Here is a 25,268-nt window from a genome sequence, read left to right on the forward strand (position 1 = left end):
AACAGGACTAACTTTCCAAACACAGGGTTGAGTTGCTTAGAGATATAGTTCTCCTTGTCCTTGATGTCTGAATTTCCGAGCTTGATGGCGATATATGGGTCGGCCTTCCCATTGATGTCTGCTGGATGCAGATCTGTTGCCTGAGACAAAGACATAACAATTGTACAAATGGCCAAACACAAAAAGACTCAATGCACTGCTCTAAGGTCTGTGGTACTACTACATACCCTGATGACATAGACCCGGACGAGGATGTTAATCGGATCGTTGTGTGGGATGTTCTGGAACATGCCCATGTTGGAATCAAATCCCGTTTCTCTGTACGCCTCATCCGATACAGGGACTTTGTAGATACACAAGGAACCCTACAGTAAACACAGCAAACAAACTCAGAGATGAGCTTCAGAATGTTGAATGTGTTTAATACATTTGCGGATCACTCTTTGGCTCACATTATTTGTATGGTAGAATGTTTACGAAGTACAAATAGTGCCGAAGTACCGACAGGGGGAGGGTGTTGTGAGGTTTTGAGCCAGCTTCTTCTTCAGCTCCGACTTCGCGTGCAGCCGTGCACGAGCACAAAACCTCACAACACCCTCCCCCTGTCGGTGATTGGTTGGAACACTATTTGTTTTGATTTTGAGTGGTTGGTGAAACCAATTGTTTTTGTGTGCAGATCTCAGAGACGTCCCGACATCATCGAGACCTAAATCACAATAAGTGTCGAATTCAATAGCTTACATACAGCGCGCGTCTTCCTCTGCTTATAAACAGACCGTTTTGCGCTTCCGGCAATGTCAGGACGTCATCTTGTACAGTAGATGGCGGTAATACTCCCAAGGAGTGAGCAGCCAGTAACAAGTAGTAGTAGAAGAAGAACGCCGTAATCTCAGTTCTCGCGCATGCGTCCTGGCGCTCCCGTGAACTCTCGTCAGAGGCCCACATTGAAGAACACTAATTGTTGGATAAAGTCGTTATTTTTTGTTGTTTGTCCGCACAAAAAGTATTGTCGTCGCATGATAAACTTAATGTATAGCCACTGTAGTCACTTGGACTATTTTAACTATGTTTTTAATAACTATTCTGGGCCGGCGAGTTTCGGTCCCTCTGAAAGCCTATGGAGGAGTGATGCAGCCGTCAGATTTCATCAAAAATATCTTAATTTGTGATCCGAAGATGAACGAAAGACTTACATGGTTGGAACAACATGAGGGTGAGTGATTACTGACAGAATTTTAATTTTTAGGTGAACTAACCCTGCACTGTGAATTAACTTAATAAATGCTGGTTAATAAATGCTGTAATAACTGCTTATTGTTGGTTCATATTAGTTATGTTAGTAATGTTAACAAATGAGACCTTATTTTAAAGTGTTACAACTAAATATTTTGTTGTTTACGAAAGTTGGTGTGAGAACTGCAATCTATTCTAGAGCAGCTACTTTGATGAAGCTCAAATATAAACATTCTTCTCATTAGATTTGGTCACTACATAATTCCATTTTGTGTTATTTAATAGTTTTGATGACATTACTATTAATCTAACATAAAGAAAACTGAAAGTGCCCCTATTATGGCTTTTCGAATATTCCCTTTCATGCAGTGTGTAATGTAGCTGTTTGTGAATGTAAATGTTCTGCAAAGTTGTAAATTCGAAAGTGCACGATAACTAAAGTTATAGTCTCCCAAAAGACAGAATCGACTCTGAACGCCTATACGAGTCGTTTGTAATTAGTATCTCGCTGCGTGACACTTCTACATCACTAGAAAATACATTTGCATAATGCCCGCCTATGTTGTACGATGTCCACCCGCGAACAACTTGTCCCGCCTTCAAACACATAATTTTGTAGAGTTCAATGCGGGATTCGCAAAACACTTGTTAGTATTGGAGAGAAATATCAGTTTATTTGGACCAACTTGCTCCTCAGAATTACAACTTGTAAGTATGATTAATTATTGATGTATATATTTTCTACCGGATGTTCAAAATATGTTCAAAATAAATATTTTGTGTTTTATATTGCGTAAGTTTCCAACTGTCACGGTGGGTTGCAGGAAGGCAGACGAAGAAGAAGATAATTTCCAATACAATGTTTTAATAATAATAATGATGATGATTCAGAAGACAGGTAAACAGGCTGAGCAACACACACTTACACATAACAGTGATCGGACAGAGAATGGATGTGAGGGACAAACTTATAAAGCAAACACAAATGAGGATGATTAATAAAACACAGCTGAACCAAATGAACTCATAATGATGGTGACCATGGTAACAAAGGAGTGGCGGGAAAATTTAACAAAGGAAAACACGACTAATGAAAACAAACTGTAACACCGGCTAACCGCCTAACTCACGTTATTACTGTCTCACAGAAATAGTTCTGCAAATCAGCTGTGGGCCACTATTACCTAAAACAGTGTCCATAAATGCAGATTGTCTGTCGTTCTTACTACTTTGAGTAAAAATAAAGGATGGACTAGAGTTTGCAAAACAAATCTTGATGTTACATCAGTCATTCATGTTAGTGCTCGGCTTATCGATACAGTTCCTGCTTGTGCACCGCAATAAATTTGAAATATAGCTACACATTGGTTTGTTGATGGACATACACTTGTTAATGCTGATGGTGAGGGATTACAGTTGAAACATCTCATAGTGTACCTCAAACTGAGTAGCGTATCACTGAGAATTGTCCTGCTCAAGCTGTCCTTGCGATGGATGACTAACTATTTCTTCCAATGTTTCATCATCGCCTTGCGCTCGGTTTGATATGGTAAAATCGACATCATCGTTATTGTCTTTAATGTGTGTACAATCGCTGAACTTTAGGAAGCCTCCGTAGCTGAAGTTTATGGTAATGGGCGTATTGTTTCCAGAATCGGCGTTTACGTGCATTGTAAGCGGTAGACCATTCACAACATACTGGGTCATCTGGCCAATCAGAGCAGAGTAGGCTCGCAGAAAGGAGGGATTTAGAGAGACTGATTCATCTGATGAGTCATTTGAGAATCATTGAACAATGTGGTGATGCGCAATGTTTATTATGAGAAAATGAAAGTGTTTTTTGACCTTTGATGCATGTAAACCTGTAGTGGGAGACCTCCAAAACAAAATCAGGAGCCTTTAACATAGCATAATAGGGGCACTTTAATAGTAATTATAGTAATAGTAATAACTATAAAGCATGAGTAGATGTGTCCAAATGTACATGGAGAATTAGCAAGTCAGAAGCAAGAGGAAAGATGGCAATTGGGTAATGATTGATGACAAACCTTGAATTTGCCAATAAGTCTGTCTTCATCTGCTGCATTCTGCTCAACATCAGCATCATCAGAACACTTCCCTCGATACAGGTTAAAGGTGTGAAGCCAATCTTCAAAGGTGCCAAACTCGTGTTCAAGCTCTCTGTTGTACACCTGTAGAGGAAACAAGAATTCCCACACTCTTTTACACCCACAAGGCGTCCCATATGTAGGGCTGGCCTGGGAGTCGATTTCCAAAAAGAATAAATTCCAAGGTGTAGGGAATCAAGAGTTGATTCCAAAAGTTGGAATCCATTCAATCAAAGGAAATTGACTCCTCTTTAAGAGCCTTTTTCAGTTATACAGAGCTAATCATTATTCTGCCTCTCACTTGCTAATAATGATTGGAAGTGCAATTCATTTCTGTGAACAGGTTCTTTTGGACGATCTGTTTCAATGAACCGGTTAAAAAAACCTAATCTTATAAACTCAAAGATTTATGCCCACAAAATGTTGCCACTTGGAGGAATCGTCCAAGGCTCCCATCCAAAGCTTGTAAGTTTACCTCATCTCTGATGGTGAGGTCTTACAATGCTGAATGGCCAGGCCGCCTCTGCCCTGCATGCGATGTCCATCCTGCAAGTTTATCAGGCTAAAGCATTGAAAGACCTACACAAGGGTAGTCCTGATCCAGAGCTCGGCAACTGACTAGGCCCTACAGATTCGCACTAGAACCTCGGCGGACGTGAACACTTCTGAATCGGACCCTGTACAAGCTTCCATTTAAAATGTTCACACAGAAACACATGCTCTCATGTGTCCAACATCAATATTTTCGCAGCAATAGACCTGAAATACATGTACTTTAATGTGTCGACCCTTCCTAGGCACAGGCCCTGCGGTTTGCCTTCGAAGGACGAGCATACCAGTACAAGGTCCTCCCTTCGAGTTTTCCCTGTCTCCTTGAGTCTTCACGAAAGTCACAGAGGTTGCCCTTGCCTCGCTAACTACCTTGATGACTGGCTAATCTTAGCCCACTCAAAAGAGCACCCAGCCACTCACATCCCGGATGACCTCAATCGCACAGCCGATGCGCTTTGGAGACTTCATCCCCAGGTGGTCCAAGGAATCTAGAGTCAATTTAGGGAAGCACAGGTAGACCTGTTCGCCTCACATAAATTCTACCACTGTTCACTGTGGTATTCCCTGACCAAGGCCCCCTCGGCACGGATGCACTGGCTAACAGCTGGCCTCACTTCCCCCAGTGAGCCTCATTGCAAAGACAGGGAGGAAGAAGAACAGGTTCTAATGATTACGCCGTACTGGCCCAACCAGACTTGGTTCTCAGAGCTCATGCTGATGACATCGACCCCTCCCTGACAAATTCCCCTAAGGAGGGCCCTTCTTTCTCAGGGGCAGGGCACAATGTGGCACCTGCGCCCAGACCTCTGGAACCTCCACGGAGGAATTCAGAGGCCTATCACTAGTGGTGACTAGTGGACACAATCACTCAGACAAGACACAAGGCGACTGTATGCCTTGAAGTGGGGCCTCTTCACTACATGGTGTTCTTCCCAGGGTGAAGACCCAAGGAGATGTGGCATCGGGTCCATCCTTTCTCCAGCAGGGCCTTGAGAGGCGCCTATCCACCTCCACCCTGAAAGTGTACATCACTGTAATACTCCTTCAAGACCTCGTCTCATCCTCTCTTGGGATCGTTTTCTAGTCTCTAGGCCATACAGAAAGATCAGTTTTAGCCATTACAATCTGTTGAGCTTAGTGCCCTCTCTATGAAGACAACCCTCCTGATTGCGTTTGCCTTTATCAAGAGGGTGGGGGACCCCCACCACTCTGTAAGTGAATCATGTCTAGAATTTGGGCCAACAGACTCTCAAGTGGTCCTGAGACCCTGGCCCTGATTTGTGCCCAAAGTTGCTACTACTCCATTCAGGGACCAAGTGATAAACTTGCAAGTGATCCCTCCTGACAAGGGAGACCCAGCCCTGTCTCTGTTGAGTCTGGTGCTCACTTTGCACATATACCTGGACCGCACACAGAGCTTCAGAAGATCTGAGCAGCTCTTTGTCTACTTCAGAGGTCAGCAGAAGTGGAAGGCTGTCTCCAAACAGAGATTTCCCCACTGGATTGGGGATGCCATTGTCTGGGCTTACCAGGCCCAAGATGTACCGTGCCCATTGGGAGTGAGCGCTCACTCCACCAGGGGTATTGCGGCCACATCGGCTTTGGCGAGCGATGCTTCATTAGCAGACATCTGTAGAGCTGCGGGCTGGGCAACACCCAGCACCTTCGCGAGATTTTATAATCTCCACATGGAACCAGTTTTGTCTTTTGCCTTCCCCCTCTCTGACGTGGTAACGTGCACCTTTCGTCTCAAAGAGTTCCCCAGGTTTGGGGAACCACAGACATCTTTTCTACTTCCTAGCACTCATGGGTAGTGAGTTCGGCGGAGGAGCTCACCACCAGGCCCATTACTAATGGTATGCCACTTTCAGGTCAGCCCTAGTAATCTGGCTAGTGCTCCATATGTAGTGGTTCCCTAATGTTGACCCCGTAAGATGTATTCTTCCACTGTTCGGTTTCCCTATCTGACCCTGTGCCTTCCCCCTCAAGCCCACTACAGCAACTCTTCCATATGTAGTACACCCCATTAGGTGAGTCCATAGGGTGTACTTTCCATATTCTAACCTACCCTTTGGGTAGGATGTGGTCTCCATACATTTCCTTTCTCAATAGAGTACGCTTCCCAATGTTAACCAGGTGTTCTCAGCTGTAAAAAAAAAATCCTTTTTGAAAAATCAGAAGATGCCCTACAGCTGGAGTGATGTCTTCCAAACTTTGTGGAGTTTAGTATAGGGACCCCTAGTGTCGGTATTTCAACACAACGTCGAAAGTGATCGACAGAAAGGGAACATCTCAGTTCCTAGTCTAACCCTCGTTCCCGAATGGAGGGAACAGAGACGTTGTGTCCCTCCAGCAACAACTCTGAACTACTGCTGAAGTGGTCGAGATGTTGTCTCAGCTCCTCAGCATGCGGTGTGTGGTGTTGGCTGCCTTTTATACCCGTATGTCTTGGGGCATGGCAATACATAAAAATTCCACAGGCCAGTTGGCCTTTTCTGAATATGTGAGAGGTGTTTGGGGCTCCCAAGGGTGACCCCTAGTGTCTGTATTTTGACACAACATCTCTGTTCCCTCCATCAGGGAACGAGGGTTACACTAGTAACCAAGAGGTTAATGTTGTGGTTATTTTAGCATACAGTTTACTTTGTACATTCTATGCAACAACATAAAGTTAAAGTAAACATTACATTTCACATGCATTTTAGACAATATTTTTCTTGCACCATCCCTGCAATAAGTTCATGTCCTTGAATGAGCGTAACATTTATCTTTGGAATTACACGAGTTTATCTTCATATTTGTGAGCCTTCATATTATGAGAAGACATTTCTATGATCTTTATATCTTGTGGTCATGGCCAGACTAAGTAAACATGTTCCTCCTATCTTTTAATTGCAAAAAAGAATCGCAAACAACAGTGAGGAATCGATTCTTGAAATCGAGTCCATCGATTCCAGAACAAAGAATCTGAAGGTCAGTTCCACAACATTTTGAAATGCAATGCCCCTACACATCTGCTATCCAAAGAGATGAACGACTTCACCTATGCCTTACCTTTTCAAATGTACTATGGTTGTTAAACACCTAACTACAAAATGTACCTTCAGCTCTTCTATTTTATGCTTCTTCTTCTCTGGTACGCCATCCCCAGTCATGGCTTTGTTCTTGTTTCCCTTTCCTCTCTTCTTCTTGGTCCCTTTCAAATCAGAGGCATTAGGAACATATTTGGTTATCAGTGCAAAGAACAGAAGAGAAGAGAACAAACAAGCATGGATTTTCAATATTGCGAATGGAGAGTATACAACAGGATAATTTGTGTAATATAAAGCCCAGTTTATACTTCTGCGTCAAACTCACGCCGTAGCTACGTTGTAGACTGTGTGTAGCACACGTACCCTTCGGTGTACCCTGATGTGCACCTCTCCAAAAATGTAACAACGCGTCAATTCTACATGGACGCAAGCGCTGTGATTGGTCTGCTAGAACCGCTCCCTCGGTTTCACGTGCTCCCTCTGCATGTGTAATTGCGCGTCAACGCGGACAACAACGCAGAAGTATAAATGAAAACCAACGCGTAGCCTACAGCGTAGAGGCTCTGGTGTACGTCCGACGCAGAAGCATAAATCAGCCTTAAGTGTGGATTATATGTAAATAAATATCTGTCAACTAACTTCATCTGGGCAGTACTAAAACCAGATGTGTTATAAAAAAAAATATTTTTATGGAAATTGTAAATATATTGTCTTACATCATTAATTGTCTTATGCATTTATATATATTGTATGCTAATATCAAGGTATGTCCAATTTAATGAGGAAACATTTTAACGCAAGAATAACTTTTATATTTTGAGTAATATTTTACTGGACTGAAGCAGCTTAGGTTTACTTAATTTAATAGAAAAATCATGTTCAAATGTGAGTCTCAAATACAATCACCAGGCTTTTAAAGAGGGTTAATTTGTTCATCTCTCAATCATCACTGTATTGCATTGCATTATGTTTTAAAACTACAGAGCTTTGATAATAAACCTAAGCATTTAAATATCATCTTACTAAGACATATTATTGGCAGAAATAGAGTGACGACTGATATTCATTTGCATTTAATGTAAGTAATCTGCTAAACTGTTATAAAGATCTCACTGATTTACACGTATCAGAATTTCATCTTTTTGTTCATATAAATATCAGCATTTGCACCAATTTTTTCTCAGTTTGGGCCTCTGAATAAAATTGAGCTGTTTTTCCTTCATATTCTCACGGTTTTCAGACTATATTAGCCATAAACACCTGATCTATCAAATATGATACGAAAAAAAAAAAACATCAAAACAATATTTCATGTCAGACATTGACATTGATTAAATTTAACATTGATCAATTTGATTAGATTTCTACAGGTGTCTTGTATTAGAGACATAATAAATGACAACTGCCTTAGTTACCTCCACCCTCTCCAGAGTCAAAATCGTCCTTTTCCTCAGCTTCTGATTCTTGTGCTTTAAGGACCTAAATCGGTCATAAAATAGTATACAATTTTCTCAGTTAAAAAAACCTGAATCATACATTTTTATGGATTTCAAAGCATCTTTTGGCAAATGTAAAATAACCTCTTTCAGTGTTTCAATTGAGGAAAAGTATTTGGACCACCAATCCAGCATGCTTTCATCCAGTTCCTCCTCTTCAAGCTCTTCACCCTTCTTCCGCTTCTTTTTCCCTTTCCCACCTTTGTCATCATCTGGCTGCCACAATGTTTAAGACACAAAATTCAAAAAGCCCTTTTCACACAAAAATAATGAATTTATGAATGTAATTTTTTCCCAGCTAACGGAACATTCTCAGAACTTTCGCTAATGTTCTCTCAAAGTTATGAACAAACGTTCTACTAGTAAGTCAAGTTAAGTCACCTTCATTTATATAGCGCTTTTAACAATATAGATTGTTTCAAAGCAGCTTTACAGTTTGTGGCAAGGGGGGCGTGGTTCAGCGAGGTCTGCGACAGGAGAGAGAGCGGGGAGAGAAGCAGCGGTAAGTGGGTTAAGTACGAAATGATTTACACCTGTGTCTCGTTGCAGTGATTGGCGTGGGGAGACTGCATTTAAGGAGAGGTCTCACAGCCATCGAGGAGAGAGAGGGCTGAGGACTCGTGGGAACCAGGCAGAGGACTGAGAGCTCTGTGGACTGAGATTACAGTGCTGTTTGATCCTGTAAAGTTGTGTTGAGTTTTGTGAGCGCATGTGGCGCGATTGTTATGTACGAATTGAGTTATTAAATACCCACGAGTCTCAGCCAGCCGACCCCGGTCTCCTTCCTTCTCCCATACACAAACAAAGGGATTTTTATTACACAGTTATAATAGGAAATTAAAGTAACAGAGATTGTTTTGGCTTTACAGCAGCTCTATAATAAAGTTATTGTCCAGCTAAAGTTAGTTTTGATTGATTCACTTCCGACGCAACGATCATTAGTTATTAACTTATGGGCCACTAACACGACACCGTTCTAACAGAAAACCCTTAATGCGATCCGGCTGCTCATTTGCACAAAACAGTGCCTGATGGCTCGAGAACGCAAACCATGAAATAGAATCCAAGGTACAAGCCTTGAAAATTTTATAATACAGAATTTTTTATTGCTTCCGCGTAGCCACGTGAACCAGAACTATCCCGACAATGTTTTATCTGTACAGAGGTAAAGGGAAAGGAAGGAGGCCTTCACAGGGGAGGGACTAGTTGACACTTCAGGACTGCATTTTCATCGTGTCTATAATGTGTTATGTGTATGCTAGGTCAAAGAGATGTGTTTTTAGTCTAGATTTGAACTGACAGAGTGTCTGCTTCCCGGACAATGTTAGGAAGACTGTTCCAAAGTTTTGGTGCTAAATAGGAAAAGGATCTACCGCCAGCAGTCGATTTTGATATTCTAGGTATTATCAACTGGCCGTAATTTTGAGATTGCAATAGACGTAATGGACTATAGACGTGAAGGACTATAATGAGCTCGCTCAAGTACTGGGGAGCTAAACCATTTAGTGCTTTGTAAGTAATCAGCAATATTTTAAAATGTATGCGATGTTTAATAGGGAGCCAATGCAGTGTTGACAGAACCGGGCTAATATGGTCATACTTCCTGGTTCTGGTAAGAACTCAAGCTGCTGCGTTTTGAACCAGCTGTAGTTTGTTTATTAAGCGTGCAGGGCAACCACCCAGTAGAGCATTACAATAATCTAGCCTTGATGTCATGAACGCATGGACTAATTGTTTCCGCATTTGTCATTGAGAGCATATGACGTAATTTAGATATATTTTTAAGATGGAAAAATGCGGTTTTACAGATACTAGACACGTGAATCTCAAATGAATGATTGGTATCAAAGAGCACACCCAGGTTCCTAACCGACGACGAAGACTTGACAGAGCAGCCAGCAAGTGTTAGACAGTATTCTAGGTTATTACGTGTGGGAGATTTTTGTCCAATAATTAGAATCTCTGTTTTTTCAGAATTAAGTAGCAGTAAATTACTAGTCATCCAGTTTTTTATATCAGCTATGCATTACGTTAATTTTGTGAATTGGAAAGTTTCGTCAGGGCGTGAAGAAATATAGAGCTGAGTATCATCAGCATAACAGTGAAAACTAATGCCATGCTTCCTAATGATATCTCCTAATGGTAGCATGTACAGAGTGAACAGCAACGGTCCTAGTACTGAGCCTTGTGGTACGCCATACTGAACTTTTGATCGATAAGACTCTTCATTTACTGATACAAACTGATAACGGTCAGATAAGTATGATTTAAACTATGCTAATGCAATTCCACTAATGCCAACATCATTTTCAAAGTCTATTTAAAAGAATGTTGTGGTCAATAGTGTCAAACGCAGCACTAAGATAGAGACCAATAGAGAGATACAACCACGATCGGATGATAAGAGCAAATCATTTGTGACTCTAACGAGAGCTGTCTCAGTACTATGGTATGGTATAAATCCTGACTGAAAATCCTCGCAGATACCATTTCTTTCTAAAAAAGGAACATAGTTGTGAGGATACTGCCTTTTCTAGTATCTTTGACAGAAAAGGCAAGATTCGAGATCGGCCTGTAATTGACTAATTCTGTACGATCAAGTTGCGTTTTTTTAACAAGCGGTTTAATCATAGCCAGCTTAAAAGTTTTTTGGTACATATCCTAATGACAAAGATTAATTAATGATATTAAGAAGAGGATCTATGACCTCTGGAAGCATCTCTTTCAGTAGCTTAGTCGGTATAGGGTCTAACATACATGTTGTCGATTTAGATGATTTAACGTTAATGTTGTAACATTAATGTTTGTTCAAAGTTATCTGGTCTTTGATATTGTTCTCAAAGCGTTAGCACAAAAACATTTATACATTCAGGGAACTTTTTTTTCTTCCGTCTAACGTTTTAAAAATGTTACTCGTTGTTTCAGAATGTTCAGAGAAAATTCAAAAGTAACATTTGCATAATGTTTACAAAATGATGAAATGGAATGTTCCCTTAACGTTTGCATAACCAAGAAGAAACATTTTTAAAACTTTATGGGAACATTAGCAAAACATTCTTAGAACATATTTTTGTTAGCTGGGATTAATATTACAGGCACTGAACATAATTAGAAAGACATCTGATATCTGTATACTTACCATATCAACTTTAACCACAGCATCAGATGCCTGAAAACAGATTCAATAAAATTAACAAGTTCAAAAGTCATCTTAAAGCATAATCTCTTATTTAAATATATATATATGCATATTGTGTTAGAATATGATTTACCGTACCAGCCAAAAGTTTGGACACAACTACTTACTGTTTATGATATAATATAATAGTTCCGTCACAAAAAATGTGTAATAACACACATACAGTCTGCATGATGTAGTGATGAAAACATGTGACACAAATGGAAACTCTCTTATAATTGATGGTATGAACAATAGTGAAGGAGAAACATGCAAAACTGCAAACTTTTCCTGCTTTTGCTTCATTATTCAATTCAACACCTTAAAAAATGTAAATTATTTGTGACTCCAAATGTTTGACGGATAAAGTTAATAGACATATTTAAATTTTAATTTTGTAAAGTCTCCTACTGAGTCAAGTTTGACCACTGTCTCAGTCTTCTTTACGGTTGGTTCTGGCTCTGTGTGGATCACAACCTCCTCTGTAGAGGAAAAACGACGTTACTTACTAGCTGAGAAATAAGGGATATAAAAGTATACACTACCAGTCAAAAGTTACTAAATCTAAAGGTTCAAATATTTTTCCATTATTTAACAAACATGACAAATGTTTAATTATTTAAATGCTTTTAGATGAAGGCTCACATCTATGCCATGGATGCTATAAGACTTATCAACTAAAGATACATATTGAACAGCTTTCATCTCAGCCCTGCATACACACCCATAGCAGACCAGCTATTGGCACTCTTGTCCGACGGCCTGTAAATGAATTTGCGTAGAGTTGTGACGGCATGAGAGCCGACTAGCGTGTAACGCCCAAACGCCCGGCAGTCCACCACCCGAATGTTCAGAGGGGGATGGAGAAGCTCGTTCTCAGGAAGGTCCTGGGGGGAAATCCTCAGCATTATCAAATCTTTGTAGTGCGATCAACATCATTTTGAAAATCCTGAGAAATAAAAGTGCAAAAACTCACCACTTCAAACCATTTGACCAGAGTGCTGAAGTTGGGATTTTTCTTGTAGTTCTGAATTAGCGCTGACTGAATGCCTTTCCCCGCACACTCGATGTCCACACGGGGACGGTCAACTTGGGCCAGGTTCACCCGCTTCAAGTCCCTTAGGCCCCAGAAGAGAACCTGCACAAATATTTTGTTCATTTCATTTTTTTACATTGAGACATTGTTTTTCAAAGCTGTATAAGTGCATCTAGCTTTTTTTAAAGGGGCACTAGTGACAGTTCTGGCACTTCTGTGGTGTAATTTTGTAGAATGCATTTGGGACAGGCTCAAATCCTGATACAGTATACACATTTCAATAATAAACCAAGCAAAATTGCACCTTATTGCACTGCATTTTCATGTATGGAAAACAGTGGACTTGACTTTTTGATCATATTTGATCAAATGACCTTTTTTTTTTTTTAAAGATAAGTTTTCACTGTAATAATTACTGAAATGTCTTTCAGAGCCAATTCTATTCTTTTTAATTAAAATGCCTTTAGTGCCACTATGCCAGCATATTACAAATATTACCCTACTAAGTCCTTTTAAATTTTCGACGTATTATGTATAAAGAAATAAAGTCATTTACACCATCAGCATTGTAAATGCAATGTTTGGAGGCACATTTTGTGAATAAGAGGCTGTTCTCCGTAGTCTAACATGCGACGCAGATTCCTTAGTGTTCGAACAATTGGCAAAAGTCATTTTCACAACAAGCTGACATTTAAATGGATATACAGGTGAAACTCGAAAAATTTTAATATCGTACAAAAGTTCATTTATTTCAGTAATTCAACTTAAAAGGTGAAACTAATATATTATATAGACTCATTACATGCAAAGTGAGATATTTCAAGCCTTTATTTGTTATAATTTTGATGATTATGGCTTACAGCTTATGAAAACCCCAAATTCAAAATCTCAGAAATTTTAAAAATGTTCATAAACTGTAAGCCATAATCATCAAAATTATAACAAATAATGTTCTTCATACTTCATACATACTCTTCGACTGTATTGTGTTCTCAAATTAATATTTTGTAAAAATGTTCGCAAAATGTAACTATATTACCATCCAGCTCTATTCTGTCAAATGTGACTATACGGCATGAAGATATTAAGTTGTTATACTGTAAACATTACAGTTGCCACTACATTTTAAACTGACAATTCTTATTTTTTAATGGAATATTGCAGAATTTATCGGTGCACTGCACATCATCGTTTTAAGTTCATGTTCCTGGTAAACTTAAATCAGAATTACAGTGACATCTGTTCCCTGCTGATGTAGGGCAGGGCAACCTGTCACTCACATGAGATCCACCAATAGCAAACCACAACCATCCAATCAATTCCTTCAAAAAGGCAATGAAATCTGTACCTAAATACTAATTGTGCAACGTAATTACCAAAGATAAAATATATTGAGGTTGCCTAGGCCTCAAAATGACACAAGATAATGATCAACTCACCTCAATTCGGTATTTACTCAAGACGGGTCTTATGCCAATAGGAACCGGCAGGATTGGACCACGATCGATATCTGTAGGTCCATCTATTGGAGGCAGGTCGGCCTTTCCAGCTGGTCCAATCTGAAAGATTTACACAGCACATGAATATATATACACACACTCACACGCATTTACATAAAATGAAAAACATTCCATAGACGTAATGGTTTTTATACTGTACATTCTCTCCACTTACACTAACCCGACCCCTAAACCTACTCATCTCACACACACACACACACACACACACACACACACACACACACACACACACACAAAAAATCTTTTATTACTTTAGTTTTATTCCAGATTTACACATGAGGACTTCCCTAAAGGGAGGTTTATGGTTTGTTTGTTCTTATTATAGTTAAGTAGGTACACACTCACTCTCTCTCTCACACACACACACACACACACACTAACCCGACCCCTAAACCTACCCATCACACGCACACACACACACACACACACACACACACACACACACACACACACACACACACTCACACACTCTAACCCAACCCCTAAACCTACCCATCACACTCACACATCACACACACTTCTTACTCACTCTCTCTCTCACACACACACACACACACACACACACACACACACACACACACACACACACACACACACACACAGTGTCAGGTGCACCTGTAGCAGTTCGAAGGCGGCGAGCATCTCTCCCGCAGTGCAGTTTCCCCGGTAGATCTGGTAATACTCTAGTTGAGGAGGGAAGCGTGGCGGCCCGTAATGCTCATCTGACATCTTGGTTATAGGTTTAGCGAATGTCCTACCCATGAAATCGGCTTTTCCCTTGGGAAGCAGAATGAGATCGGAGCACATTTATGATTGTGAAAGCATGAAAAGCAGAAGAAAATGAACAATTGTGAGGATATCGACACTCACAACAGTGTCCTGGTCATAGATCTCGATGACGATTATAGGAGGATCGTCTCTCAGTTCGCCAGCCTCACCATAGAGCTCCACATTATCAAACACCAGCAGCTGATCCCATGTAGGACACAACGTCTCATTCAGGACCTGAGAGAAATCATACACTTATTACATCTTCCTTTCAACTTCTTTAAACTTGTTCACTGCTCATCTGCTCAAGCAGTAAAGCAGCGCCAAACTACATTTTTTTCTGTAAATATTTTCAGTTCAAGCCCGTCAAGCTTCTATATGTTCAATGCTTTATTTTTCCTCATAAGTCACAAGTCGCACGGGTATATTTGTGGCAATAGCCAACAATACATTGTATGGGTCAAAATATTTCTCTTTTATGCCAAAATCCATTAGGATATTAAGTAAAGATCATGTTCCATGAAGATATTTTGTAAATTTCCTACCGTAAATATAGAAAACATTTATTTTTGTGAGTGAATGCAGCACAATCGCCAACATAAATGCACAACTTTAAAGGAGATTTTCTCAATGTTTCGATTTTTTTTTGCACGCTCAGTTTCAGATTTTTGTCCTAATATTGTCCTATCCTAACAAACCATACACCAATAAAAAGCTCATTTATTCAGCTTTCAGATGATGTATAAATCTCAATAAAAAACAGTTTTTACCCATGTGACTGGTTTTGTGTCCAGGGTCACATTTGGCCTGATGGTGCTGACAAAAAGTTGTTTGGGTTTGACACCATTAGGAACGTAATTGACCATCTATTGCTTGATGTAGCAAGCAGGATGTGGAATTGTTATTTAATTCACCTGTTTTAAGTGTAGTACATAACATTCAATCATATTAAAATGAAAAATATTAAATAATAGTTTAATTTTCGATTGAATTACCTATCAATGTCATCATACACACAACACAGGGGGTATTAATAATATCATATATATTAATAATAATAAGGTAAAACTTTATTTCGATAATAGATATTTTACTAACTATAAGTAACTTTGCAACTACATGTCAACTAACTCTCATTAGAGTATAAGTAGACTCTCTGCTTAATATCTGCTAAGTCTTTAATTTGATGCTCCTCAACAGACACTCTACTGACTATAAGTAACTTTACAACTACATGTCAACTTATTCTACTAACCCGAACCCTAACAGTCTACTAATACTCTGAGAGTTAATTGACATGTAGTTGCAAAGTTAGTAGATTGTAGCTAATAATAATGATCATGTTTGAAATGTCACCTAAATGAATTGAAATGTTATGGATGATACTGGAAGAACACTTGAACAACTTTTATCTCACCTCTGTGACATGACTGTGAGTAGAAAAGAAAACCCTGGCAAACGGGTCTGATAGGCCTGAGCTGTCGGCCGCAAACAGACTTCTAGCCTGATACATGTGAATCCTCAGCTGGAAGATCTGCTTCACTGTTGGTGTGAAATAAGAGTTATCACCGACTATTGAATAGACAATCTGTAGCTAATGATATAAACGCATGGGTCTCTTACTGGTGTACATCAGGCTGGTGGGTGGCGCGGACTGTACGCCAGGCCCTTTCACTGCCATGTTCTCCTCGAAGCCGTTCGGCAGTCCGCTCAGGTAGTCCTTCCGCTGCCGGCTCAGGCCGAGCCACAGGTACAGCTCAGTCTTCGCCTGAACCGTCCAGCCTGCAGGTCCAAAGCTTTTCTTACCAGGAAGCTAGAAAGACAGGCAAGCAGAGTGGAAGTAAATTAGTACTTTATCTATGGAAGCGTGTTTTCGCCACAGAATGAAAAACAAAAAAGGTAATTGCGACTTTTTATCTCACAATTCTGACTTTTTTTCTCACAATTGCGTGATATAAACTTGCAGTTCTGACTTTTATCTCGCAATTGCGAGAAATAAACTTGAAATTCTGACTTTTTATCTCACAATTGCGTGATATAAACTTGCAATTCTGACTTTTTATCTCACAATTGCGTGATATTAGTACTTCTATCTATGGAAGCGTGTTTTCGCCACAGAATGAAAAATAAAAAAGGTAATTGCGACTTTTTATCTCACAATTCTGACTTTTTTTCTCATAATTGCGTGATATAAACTTGCAATTCTGACTTTTTATCTCACAATTGCGTGATATAAACTTGCAATTCTGACTTTTTATCTCACAATTGCGTGATATAAACTTGAAATTCGGACTTTTTATCTCACAATTGAGTGATATAAACTTGCAATTCTGACTTATTATTTCGCAATTGCGTGATATTAGTACTTCTATCTATGGAAGCGTGTTTTCGCCACAGAATGAAAAATAAAAAAGGTAATTGCGACTTTTTATCTCACAATTCTGACTTTTTTTCTCATAACTGCGTGATATAAACTTGCAATTCTGACTTTTTATCTCACAATTGCGTGATATAAAGTCGCAATTGCGTGTTATAAAGTCAGAATTATGAGATATAAATTCGCAATTGCGAGAAATAAACTCGAAATTCTGACTTTTTTTCTCAGAATTGCATGTTTATATCGCACAATTCTGACTTTATAACATGCAATTGGGAGATATAAAGTCAGAATTATCATTATATATGTAAACTCGCAATTGTGAGAAAAAAAGTCGCAATTATCTTTTAAAATGTTTTATTCTGTGGCCGAAACAAGCTTCCATACATATCAAGTAAAAGTTCAGAACAAGCCAATTAAAAGTATCATATATTTTTTTATTATTCCTTTTTTAAAGGTTGTTTCCACCACAGAATAAAAAAGGTAATTGTAACTTTTTATTGCACAATTGCAAGTAAAAAAAAAAGTGCAATATGTAATGGCGATCTGAGCCATTTTCCGTCCTTCACCATTTCCACAAGGGTGTTGCACAAAGGATTTGACGTGTGAATCCATAACTTGTCTTGTAAAGCTTTACTTTTTCTTTGTCTTGATACATTATAAGAGAAATCAAACTCAAAACTACTTTACACTTATTCACGTTCCAAAAACATGAATTCTTGAAGTCTTGTACAAACCCTTCCTTCTTCTTCAAAACTGTTACGCATACGTAACACGTATAAAACTAGTCAAAGTCACGTGATACAATACAAATAACACAAAATCTACATTTATCAAAAAACGTAATCACTCTTAATAAATTAATATATTACAAAATTATGAATGTCGTTATGGCTCTAACACAATATATTACAATTCTGAATTGTGAAATATAAACTCGAAATTGAGAGTCAGAATCCCAATTCTATAAAAAAAAAGTCTGAATAGCGAGAAATAAAGTTGCAATCCTGACTTTTTTTTCTTGCAATTGCAAGTTTATATCAAGCAATTATGACACTTTTCCATTTTGTCATAAAGTCAGAAACTGTCAGAATTGCGCTAAACAATGTCGCAATTGCGAGTTATAAAGTCTGAATTGTGAGATATAATCTCACAACTAAGAGAAAAAAGTCAGAACTGTGGGCTAAAAATATATATTTAAAACATATTTTTACAGGGCTTCTATATTCTCGCCTTCACAAGTGAAATTAGGCACAAAAATGTTTTCCATTTATACAGTATATATATATATATATATATATATATATATATATATACATATATATATATATAATATGGTACTTGCTGTTTTTGAGATATGTTCAGAGTGCATTCATCCCAACCTTAAAAAATAACGTCTGGACCTTCCCACAGTCTTTCCCGTTTTCTTCCTCGACAGAAGAGAAGAGGATGTCTTTGGAGGGAACGCGGGCGTATGCAATGCGTTTGTTGTTGCTTATCATCCATATGTAAATATCTGGAACGCTGTGTTGTGGCTATGATGAAAAACCATAAGGATTTACATGAATATTTTTACAGTTCTTTGAATTCCTCAATATGGCCATATAACCACGCATGTTGTGCACTACCTCATCAGACAGGAATCTCAGCTTGTGGAGGAAGTTTTGTGCCAGTTTTATTTTGTCTTTCACGTTGCTTTTCTTAACTTGTGACCGCATGGCCTTTGCTTGCTGGCTTATGTTTTCCTGTCAGAAACAGAATGATTTTTTTTTTTAAACATTATAATAGTATATAATAGTTATTAATAGCATTTATTTGTAACAGATGCTTTTAATTGAAGTCTGAGTGTTTTACCAGGTCCTGCATGCATAATTTCACCCTCTCCCGGTCCAGTTTAGTCTTCCCGGCCTGATTCTGGTCATTGTTCGCCAAAGTTACAAAGGTACTGAAAGAGATATGAAATTTGCTATTATTATATCCTTCCTCTAGACTATAGATATAAAAAACAGTTCAATGATAAAGTTTAACAGTGTCATTTGTGCCTCAAATTTTCAGGCATTTTTTTTTCTTTACATTGTATTTCAAAACGTTACTGCTGAACTATCAATAAATCATGCTTTATCACCTTACAAAGTAACCACTACTGTATGTAAAAATATAGGGAGGTAATTCCCCCAATATAGCTGACCCAAGATTAGTGGTCAAAGACAGATTAGTGTTTTTTTTTAATGGCCGATCATAAATATGTGGTTAAAGCCTTGCAAAGTACTATTAGTTATTTATTTGTAACTAACTCTAGACTTAACCTTAAACCTGTCAATTGCATCAGTATAAAAGAGGACCTATAGTGCTTTTTTTCCATGTTCATCTTTCTTAAGTGTGTAATGTTGCTATTTGAGCATGAAAAAGCTCTGCAAAGTCCCTCCAGCGGGAGTTATTCTCTATATCAGTGTCACTGTTTCTGAACTCCCTGAAACGCCTCCATTGTGGTTTTGAGTTTCTTCCAGGAAGGAACACGTCTCAATATTCCTCATTATAATAATTCATATGCAGAATAAAGGGGCGGGGCCTGGTTGAGTTAGTTAGTAGTGTGTTAAACTGGGGGTTATGGTAAGGGGCGGGGCATTTCCCAAACACATTTGAAGCTCTTGACCAATCACAACACACTGATCCAGCCGACCAATCAGAGCACAGTGTGCTTTTCAGAAGGAGGGGCTTCATAGAGAAAATAAACAGGGGTGTGTTTCCCGTACAACGATGCAACTCGCTGCTTAACTACCATAGTGTGATGAATCGTTTAAGAAATCAACTAGCTAGTCACGACTGTTTCCCGAAACCACATTGTCGCAAATGTGTCATTCAACCATGTTGGTTAATGATGTCACGCAGGTGGTTGAGTAATAACTTATTTTAATGAATCTGTTTGAGATCGAATTATTGCCAGCTTTTTGCTATAAATAACGGACATGGCATCTAAGTGTAACGTGTATGTTCTGTTATGGTTTGGTTCTGTTCTGTGTTCCAGTTAATCACTAATTAAGTTCACCTGTTGTTCATTTTGTTCCCTCGTTTGCCTCTGTGGATTTATAGTCCGCACAACTTTGCGATGCTGTTTACGAATGTTCGTTTCAGGAAACACCGACTCGTTGAACTATGTTGATAACGACAGAACTTGCGAACAATTATTTGGATAACGATGAATTCTGGAAACACACCCCTGTCTGACAGACTGGGAAGAGAGAAGGAGCTGCAACAATGTCAAATATGGGGAAAATAATGTGTTTTTTAAACATTCCAGCATGAAAACCTGTTCTAGTAGAGCCCCAAAAACTATAAATCAAGACTTAATAAGGACATAATATGGCCTCTTTAAATCACTGGAACACAAATGAAGCACAAATTGCACAGTTTCCAGGGAACGACTCATAACTGGCTCATGATCTGCAGAATAATATGTTTGCAAACCTGCAGCTAATGCTGAGTTCCTCCAGGACTCCTCTGAGTCTGCGCTCAGGATAGGCCTTCTCGGTCTTAATGATCTCCTGCACATCGTTCAACCCTTCTTCCTATAAAATGATACAGAGCACAGGCTGCAATGAAAACGTATGGATGTATTTTCACAGAAGGGGTTGTTCATATATCACTTGATTTAACATTTTATTCCAAAAAATATGGTGAAAATTGACATATTTTCTGATTTATGGAGTGATAAAAATAGACATCCAAATCTGTGAAAACCTTTAACTTTAACATGTCAAAACGAAACAAGAATGTCGAACCTGGCTTCAGTATTCAGATTTCTGTTCTCCATATTTATCCAATATATTGCATATTTAATTAGATTATGCCTCATTTGCATTTTAAACATATAATTTCAGAAAACTTGTAATACTAAACAATTTTCTTAATGTACTGTGATTAATATACTGGGAAAAGTATGGTGATATTGATTAGTGTTTTAGTGGCTTGCCTTAAGATTTTAAACATTTTAGTGAAAAATGAAATAACAAAATATGTCAAAAATGAGAATGTGTACAGAACCGTATATTGCAGGAACTAAAACAATATTTCAGGACCTGATATAACCCATATTCACTGATTTATTACCAGTTTGTCTGCAATGTTGTCCATGATGTTGGCATTATAAAGTCGTCGTCTTTGGTCCTGCCACCAGCTCTTGATATAGATGCAGGGCTTCCTCTCAAAGTACGGGAGGTGGAAATAGTTTCTGCAGAACAAATAAACAAGATATTTCACATGAATTTGCACCAAACGTCAAAAATAAAACAGATGAGATTTGGATCAGCAGTGTTGAGTGACTGAACCTGTCAGTGATGACTGGCTTCATTGGAGGGGTGGAGGAAACTGAAGACATATCTCCACCATCATCATCCTCCTCGTCACTGGAGCCGTGAATGAGCTCAGACTCTTCATCCCCATCTCCACCCTTCTTTTTCTTTGTTTTTGGCTTGGTTGGAGTATCAAGGTCACTGCCGTAGTTTCCTGGTGTCGAGAGGATAGTTTAATGAGGTTGGTCTCTGACACACTTCCCAGATTCATTTCATTACTTGCATAAAGCTCAAGTTTGTCATTTCTGGGCCACTAAAAATGATTGTTTTCAAACAGGTTTCTCAAGACTGCTCAAACAAACAGATCAATGTGTAGACGGCACAGTATAATTAAATTTTTTGGGGGGGGGGGGGGGGGGGGGGATCAATCTACAATTGTACATAATACTTATAGTTGACTTGTATATTAAACTCTGACTTCATGTAATGTATGTGCTTGCATGACAACAGACTATAGTTTAGTGGAAAATGACTGTGAACTGTGTCCAAATGTCATCTACGAGCTGAAGATGTCTTTGCAACAGAAGGTGTTGCATGTCTACTCGACATCCTGCCATTTCTTAGAAACTTGCTGTTCTTAGTTTCTCCCCTTTAACATGGCCAATATTTCTCACCAGTAAATGATTTGCATACACCGCCCTAATTTATAGAAGCTTGATTAGTGACTAGATATTATAATTTTGGCCGATGTGTTTGGTGACATTTCCGTTGATATTCCAAATGTGTTTATTTGCTGGATGCACCACAATGCATACATTTAGTTTGTGTTAGTCAGTGCGAATTAAGTCCCTTTCAATGAAAGTCTGTTCACTCGACGGCCATGTTTGCAACGCCTCCGGACAGCAGTTTCGAACATTGTATTTGAATAGGGGAAATCCTGAAATCTCAAAAACCGCTTGCCGAACTCACAATTAAATAACATATTTCAAATCAGCAACAAAATCTGACACGAACTGTCCCATAACTACTGTTTCTTGTGCTCAAATAGCGTTAAAAAAGCTTATTTTCCAGGCTAGACAAGCCAAGACAATGCAGTCCTAAGCGCGAGTCTCAGGTTTCTATAGGAATCAGAGCTTCTAACGGCAGATACAGTGACGCAATGACTTGACTAATCAATGATTGGCTCTATTATATAGAAGTAATTATTTAGTGTTTGAATTTGTTTTGAATCAACCAAAACATAAAGATCGTTTCATTCAAATTGACTATAAACTATTTATATTAAAATAATTAATACCTTTTTAATCATACTTTGTTTAATTCTGCATCCTGTTTACTATCTCAATTCAGTAACATTCTGAATGGTGGACAACTCTGACTGCAATAGCTTTTCCTGAAGCTCAAACAGTAGACCATGGCGCTGGCAACGTCAAGGTCATGGGTTCGATTCCTAGGGAATGCATGAACTGATGAAGTGTAGACCTTCAATGCAATGTAATTCACTTTAGAAAAACGTGTCTGCCAAATTCACATCTATAACTTGAAAGGCTGATCAAACTAGTCTACCATAGACTTTACCTATTGTAACCTCAAAGTGGATGGGTTTGTCTCCAATCTTCCTGTCAATCATAGTGGCCTCAAGGAAACATCCGAAGAGAAAGAATTCCTCAATTTTTCCTGTGGCATTCTAGATATAAACAACAATCAATCGATTAAATATTGTTTTGTGCATAAAGAGGGCCTTCCTAAGATTAGACAGTCAGTGTGTTCATAAATAATTCCGACAGAGTTGTGTAAGTTTTCCCGAATGATTAATTTAAAGTCACATGAAGCCTAACTTTGGCTCTGACTGTGCAGATCATTGTGTTGCACACAAAGAACTACTATAAGTATTACTGCTAAATGAATAATGTAGGGAGAAAAATAAAGGATGAATGAATTATTCACTGTAATTTGCCTGTCGAACCCCCCCGTCGGTGGATCACTTACATCTGAGATGTTGGGTATCCCCTCCACCTGCACCTCGGTGGAGCTCATTACTTCAGGAGACGAGGTGTCCAGTATCTCCACGGCCAGACTGATCAACAGACGAGCCCGGAACGAAACCCCTTCCCCCTGTCCTTCATTCAGGTCCTGGTACTCGTCCATGATCGTGTAACTGCGTGTGGAACCGTACATGTTGACCCAAGCCGGGCCCAGAGTTGGAAGAAAGCCTACGAATGGAAGCAGGATGAATATTTATTTTTGTATCTTTGACCTTTTATATAATCATATCAATAACCATGTAAACTAGAGTTTATCAATTATGAAATTAGTTCAACTGAGTTATAAGCAGCGCTGCAGAAGACAATAGTGTCATTATTCAGTTCAATCCTAAAAATTGAAAACGAATCTGATTATTTTGTTGGTTTAAATTGATGTATTTAAAGTCTCCCTGTGGTGAGAATCAAGCTTTTAATGTTGTTTATATGTCTATGTGGTGTTTTTAATAACATTTCTCCTTAATAGTATTTTCTCCTTAAAACTGCAGTGAACCAAAGACAGTCTCAAAAACACGCTTTGAAATCGCTGGTGTTTCTGACGTCACAAACTACCTTGTAACCAATCAGATCAACGTGTGATCGTCAACCAGTGGATCTCTGAGCTGAGTGAGTGAGTGGAGGCGGGGCTCATTTGCATATTCATAGAACCGCGAATACTAAATGAGGCAAGGGTATCGAGTTACAGTCAATCTATTTTAAGGCATGAAGATATTTTTTTTTCAAGGAAAACCATTTAAATATGTCATTTTGGTGATCAAAGATGAGTTTTAAGGGTTATCATTTTTGATCACAGGGGGACTGTAAGTTGATTCAGCAATATTAAATACTATTTTGGCTTGAATAAAACCAGTTAATTTAGATGTTTGTTTCAGAGTAAAGCCGTACAGAAGACAATAGTATCATTATTCAGCTCATTACAGTTCAAGTTTTGTTCTCATCCAATAGTGTCAGTGTTACGGTATTAAAAATAATCTTATAATGATCTTGAACGGCAATGTAGTGATGGCTTCTGTGGTCGAGCATCCAAAGCTAAATGCAATAAACAACAAGAAAGACAAAGGAAATATTATCTTGCAGACCTTGCCAACGTAGCCCTGTTACCTTTGTCTCCATCATTAGCAATCTTCCGGAGGTCAATGAAGTGTGTTCCGATCGCCACATCGTTCACTTTATCTGAGTCGCGGATCTGGACTTTCATTCTCCCGCACAGAGGTGGAAACTGCTCAGTGAACACGATCTGCTCGTTCCAGATCGGCTCGTAGCTGCTCTTCTGAATTGAAGTTTTTCCCTGCATTGTGGACAGATAAAAACACCAGTTCTCGTATCTGCATCGCCTGTGTCCACTTGGCCCAATAAAGAAACACAATTTTGTAACTTTCAGTTCATGTCTGTTAGATTTGATGTTAGAGTACTTCTAAAAGTGAGGTTTTAGCCAAAATGCACACTTAAAATGTAGTCTTTCTCTACACTTTAGCATAAATTTAAAAGAAAATAGGGTAATACTTTATTTTACAGTGTCAATTTACAGTTTACAGTTGTTACATGCTACATGTACTTACCATAGTAATAACAGTAAATTATGCATAATTACATGTAACTAACCCTCAACCAAACCCTAATCCTACCCTAACCCTATA

At 38.7% G+C, this 25,268-nt stretch overlaps 1 protein-coding gene across 1 annotated transcript in view; it reads right to left on the reverse strand.

The window, feature by feature from the left end:
• LOC311281437 (otoferlin) overlaps positions 1–25,268 on the reverse strand; it is a gene marked incomplete at its 3' end in the record, with an annotated part of 50,112 nt that overhangs the window by 15,031 nt on the left and 9,813 nt on the right. Inside the window, exons 10-33 of the mRNA XM_084394376.1 lie at positions 24,733–24,919; positions 23,579–23,802; positions 23,168–23,276; positions 21,626–21,803; positions 21,408–21,528; positions 20,766–20,866; positions 19,155–19,245; positions 18,929–19,045; positions 18,683–18,835; positions 16,547–16,736; positions 16,341–16,465; positions 15,026–15,160; positions 14,771–14,932; positions 14,075–14,194; positions 12,576–12,737; positions 12,324–12,486; positions 12,011–12,081; positions 11,561–11,590; positions 8,506–8,637; positions 8,347–8,404; positions 6,995–7,089; positions 3,282–3,425; positions 228–365; positions 13–140 (exon numbers count right to left, since the gene is read on the reverse strand). Of these exons, the coding sequence (XP_084250502.1) occupies positions 13–140; positions 228–365; positions 3,282–3,425; positions 6,995–7,089; positions 8,347–8,404; positions 8,506–8,637; positions 11,561–11,590; positions 12,011–12,081; positions 12,324–12,486; positions 12,576–12,737; positions 14,075–14,194; positions 14,771–14,932; positions 15,026–15,160; positions 16,341–16,465; positions 16,547–16,736; positions 18,683–18,835; positions 18,929–19,045; positions 19,155–19,245; positions 20,766–20,866; positions 21,408–21,528; positions 21,626–21,803; positions 23,168–23,276; positions 23,579–23,802; positions 24,733–24,919 (3,134 nt within the window). The remainder of the gene's footprint in view (positions 1–12; positions 141–227; positions 366–3,281; positions 3,426–6,994; positions 7,090–8,346; positions 8,405–8,505; positions 8,638–11,560; positions 11,591–12,010; positions 12,082–12,323; positions 12,487–12,575; positions 12,738–14,074; positions 14,195–14,770; positions 14,933–15,025; positions 15,161–16,340; positions 16,466–16,546; positions 16,737–18,682; positions 18,836–18,928; positions 19,046–19,154; positions 19,246–20,765; positions 20,867–21,407; positions 21,529–21,625; positions 21,804–23,167; positions 23,277–23,578; positions 23,803–24,732; positions 24,920–25,268) is intronic.

Source organism: Rutilus rutilus (genome assembly GCF_951802725.1).
Source record: "Rutilus rutilus genome assembly, chromosome: 21".
Lineage (NCBI taxonomy): Eukaryota > Metazoa > Chordata > Actinopteri > Cypriniformes > Leuciscidae > Rutilus > Rutilus rutilus.